This window comes from Dipodomys ordii, unplaced genomic scaffold (genome assembly GCF_000151885.1).
Source record: "Dipodomys ordii isolate 6190 unplaced genomic scaffold, Dord_2.0 Scaffold14, whole genome shotgun sequence".
NCBI classification, from domain to species: domain Eukaryota; kingdom Metazoa; phylum Chordata; class Mammalia; order Rodentia; family Heteromyidae; genus Dipodomys; species Dipodomys ordii.
In genome coordinates this window covers 14,630,532-14,634,738 of record NW_012267230.1, presented here as the reverse complement: position 1 = coordinate 14,634,738, position 4,207 = coordinate 14,630,532, and the positions used below count along the sequence as shown (strand labels likewise).

The window sequence follows — 4,207 nt, the reverse complement described above, 5'->3', positions numbered from 1 at the left end:
GTTGTCTCTGCTCCACCCCCAGAACTCCAGCCACCCTTCCACCTCCGGGAAGTGCAGGTCACCATCCTGAACAACTCCAGGTGTAACGATCTGTACACCACCCTAAGCCTCGATATAATCCAAAGCGACATGATCTGCGCGGGTGCTGAGGACGGCAGCGTGGACAGCTGCAAAGTAAGTGATCCTCCCCACCCGGGAGCCGGCCCTGCCCCTCACCCCTGCCCCTCACCCCTACCCCTCACCCCTGCCCCTCACCCCTGCCCCTCACCCCTCCCCCTCACCCCTGCCCCTCACCCCTGCCCCTCACCCCTGCCCCTCACCCCTGCCCCTCCCCAGGGTGACTCCGGAGGACCCTTGGTCTGTGAGGAGAACGGGCGGTGGTATCAGGTCGGCGTGGTAAGCTGGGGCCAGGGCTGCGGTCGGCCCAGGAAGCCTGGTGTCTACACCAACGTCAGTCAGCACTTCGACTGGATCCAGACCGTGATCCCCAGCAGCGCGCCCAGGCCGGAGCCCTGGCTGTCACACCTGCTGCTCCTCACTCTTCCCTGGGCTCCCTGCTCCAGGGCCCAGCCTGAGCCCTCCAACCCAGTGCAGGTCTGGATCTGGTGCTGCTACACCCCCCAGGCCCAGATCTGCCCAGTGTGGAGGGGAGTGTGCTCTGTTTTCCTCTTGTTAATAAATGCCATGCACATGAGCATGTAAGCTGATGCTTCCAGAAGCTTCATCAACTCTCCATTGACTTCTTGAAGACCACCCCGGGTTCACACTAAACCTCCTCCTAGCAGCTCCTAATCCTGGCCCTGGTTTTGATTCAAACACCAGAGTCCTTCCCAAGGAGAGGTCATTTCCAGAAGAAAGGCTGTCTTTGGGCTGTCTGGGGCCTTGGAAGACCAGACTGGGGAGATTCGACATCCCCTTGATGGTCATGGTCAGCTTGAATAATACATTTCAGCCTGAGCTCCCAATATGGGCACAGATTCATTCCCTGCCCTGTGAGATAAACCTCACCCCCTAATCCCCCCACTCCTGAAGACAGATCGCTACTCTGACATGGCCATGGCCAGAGCTATGAGGACCAGGCAGAGAGGACGTGTGATGGGCAGCCAGCACTAGAAGGGGACCCGAGAGGGGACGCACTGGCCCAGCCCGCCATCTCTCAGCCCACCCCACCCCACCCCACACAGGGGATTGCTCTGTTGTGGCCACCCCAAGCCAAAATGTGTATATTTCCCAAGATGGAGGCTGTTTCTGCTCATGCTCAGGCAGGAAGGGCTTCCCGGTTTGAGCCACTCACTTCTGGTCTAGCTCTGGGGGCTCTGGGTGGGCTCGGCGGGGCCAGGCCTGAGGTCTGAGGCCACGATCTAGGGTGTGGAGGTGCGTAGGAGGCTGGCTGGGCTGGGCTGAGCTGGGATTACCAGACTGAACAATAGAGCTCAGAACCCCAGTGCCCGCGCTGGGGACCAGGAAGCAGGCTCAGGTTGAGAGATGACCTGCCCAGGGTCCTCCGGAGATCCCTGCCTGCCGCGGCCTCCCCTCCCTGCCCTGATCCTGGTGTCCTTTTCCTGCCTCTGCCAAAGTACTGCTCAAAGCATCTTTGTTTGAGGCTGCTTAGGGGAAGCCACAGGCCCGCCTCGAAGTGTTAGTTTTCCCCAGGCGGGGCCTCCACCCCTCTGTCCTTTAAGCCCCCAGGTCCTCCCCTGGCCCCCAGTCAGCCAAGAGGGCGCGGGCCGTGTGGGTGAGAGCAGGTTCAGGGCTCACCAGGGGGGGAGGACAGGGCAGTGGCCGGGGAATGGACGGGAGGATGAGATTCTAGAACAATTGTCAGACACACCTGCCACAGATGCCCGCCTGGGCCTGGGCTGGGTGAGGGTGTCAGTCTGGGTGACAGAGACCAAGCCAGAACCAAGCAGATGCCGCTGAGGGCAGAGGGAAGAGCCGCAGAGGCGAGAGTGGGGTGGGGTGTCCCCAGGGCTGGGACGTTCTTCTCTGTTCCCTACCGACTTCAGACCAGCGTCCAAGCCCTGAGCAGTGCGACCTCTACCCAGACCAGCCCTGAAGATAGGATGAGGGGGGTTCCCCGCCTCTGGGTCCTGCTCCTGCTGGTGCTGGGTTAGTGGGGCTGGGGGGGGCTGGGCCTTGCAGCTGAGCACCCCCGCCCATCCTTTTATCATTTTGAGTTGGCCCTGGGGCTTGAACATAGGCTCTGTCCCTGAGCTTTTTCAGTCATGGTTAGCACTCTACCACTTAGGCCGTAGCTCCCCTTGCAGCTTTTTACTGGTTCAATGGAGATCCGAATCTCAGGGACTTTCCTTCCCGGGCTGGCTTTGAATCTTGCCCCTTAGATCTCAGCCCCGAGTAGCTAGGAATCACAAGGCGTGAGCCACCAGTGCCCAGCCCCAGCTGGTTTAATTCAAAGGGCCAAGTCCTCTCTGACATCCTGCATGAATCCTGCATAAAGCCTAAGTCCCACCCTACTCTGCAGCTTAAATCAGGTGACAGAGTGCCCAGAAGCCGCTGCCACATGCCCCATCTGCGCCACCTCTGCCCCGGCTTGTTACCTGACACCCAACCTCTAATCCAGTTCCTCCTCCTCTTCCTCCTGCAGAGACTGCTGGGGTGCAGGCATCCGCAGGTAAGCCCCCCTCAGAGCCTGCACCCCCTGAACCCCGAACCTGTCTCCTCAACCCCCACTTCCCAGGCCCTGTCCCTGCTCCACACCCACTGTCTCTCTGTTCTCTCGAAGCCTGCGGGCAGCCCCAAGTGTCCAGTCGCATCGTGGGGGGCCGGGATGCCCACAATGGAGAGTGGCCGTGGCAGGCCAGCATCCAGCACCGCGGGGTCCACGTGTGTGGGGGGTCACTCATTGCACCCCAGTGGGTGCTGACCGCGGCGCACTGCTTCCCCAGGTCAGCCCCCCACCCCCGAGCCCGAGGAAGAGCCGGGGGGAGGCCTGAGCGGTGAGGGCTCCCGGGGGCCTGGCCCTTCTTCCCCCTCCACAGAGCGGCCCCAACTCCTTTCTCAGATGGGTGCTGCCATCCGAGTACCACGTGCGCCTCGGGGCCCTGCGGCTGGGCCTCGCGTCCCCCCACGCCGTCTCGGCACCCGTGCGCCGCGTGCTGCTGCCCCCAGACTTCTCGGAGGACGAGGCCCGAGGAGACCTGGCGCTGGTGCAGCTCGGCCGCCCGGTGCCCCTGAGCGCCCAGGTCCAGCCTGTGTGCCTGCCCCCGCCCGGCTCCCGGCCCCCTCATGCGGCAGCGTGCTGGGTCACAGGCTGGGGCAGCCTCCAGCCCGGAGGTGAGACACAAGGGGGAGGGCAATGGGAGGCCCAGCCTCCTCCATCTGACTGGGGATCCACCTTCGCAGCCTCCCAGAGTCACTTTTTTTTGTGGTTGGTCATGTTGCCTGAACTCTGGGCCTGGGCGCTGTCCCTCAGCTCTTCAGCTCAAGGCGAGCGCTCTACCACTTGAACCACAGCGCCACTTCCGGTTTTCTGGTGGTTCATTGGAGATGAGAGTCTCACGGACTTTACTTGCCCGGGCTGGCTTTGAACCATGATCCTCAGATCTCAACTTCCTGAGTAGCTAGGATGACAGGCGTGTGCCACTGGTGCCCAGCCCAGAGTCACTTCTGAGACCCCCAGTCTGCTCACAGTGGGCCCTCGGAGGCCTCTGCCTGGCAGAGGGGCTGCAGGCCTTGTGCCCTCCTGACTCTCTCCCTCTCCCAGTTCCGCTCCCAGACTGGCGCCCTCTGCAGGGAGCGCGGGTGCCACTGCTGGACTCCAAGGCCTGTGACCGGCTCTACCACGTGGGCACTGACGTGCCTCGGGCTGAGCGCATAGTCCTGCCGGGCAACCTGTGTGCTGGCTACCTCCAGGGCCACAAGGATGCCTGCCAGGTGCGTGTCCCCTGTGTCCCCCGCCTCCTCTGACCTCCACATCCCCAGAACCCAGGACAGGAGATCAGATCTCCAGCCTGAATTCTGGGGGAGCTGCCTAGAAGATTATGGTGGGGGCGGGGGGCTGGTACTTCAGCTGGCCTTTCTCCTGCAGGGTGACTCCGGGGGACCCCTGGCCTGCGTGCAATCTGGACGCTGGGTCTTGGTGGGTGTGGTGAGCTGGGGCAAGGGTTGTGCCCTGCCCAACAGACCAGGCGTGTATACCAACGTGGCCAAGTACAGCCGGTGGATTCAGGCTCACCTCAGCCTGTGA

General features: G+C 62.6%; 2 protein-coding genes across 2 annotated transcripts in view; both read left to right on the top strand.

Moving 5' to 3' along the window:
* The window catches only part of LOC105981887 (brain-specific serine protease 4-like), a 68,338-nt gene extending 66,934 nt beyond the window's left edge, over positions 1-1,404 (top strand). Inside the window, exons 7-8 of the mRNA XM_013011237.1 lie at positions 337-487; positions 1,364-1,404. Of these exons, the coding sequence (XP_012866691.1) occupies positions 337-487; positions 1,364-1,404 (192 nt within the window). The remainder of the gene's footprint in view (positions 1-336; positions 488-1,363) is intronic.
* An 81-nt stretch (positions 1,405-1,485) lies between these two features.
* On the top strand, positions 1,486-4,207 carry Prss33 (protease, serine, 33). Its single transcript, XM_013011236.1, has 7 exons — positions 1,486-1,576; positions 1,709-1,735; positions 2,606-2,632; positions 2,744-2,906; positions 3,023-3,294; positions 3,725-3,894; positions 4,049-4,207. The coding sequence occupies exons 1-7, from the start codon at positions 1,486-1,488 to the stop codon at positions 4,205-4,207; spliced, it is 909 nt and encodes a 302-aa protein (XP_012866690.1).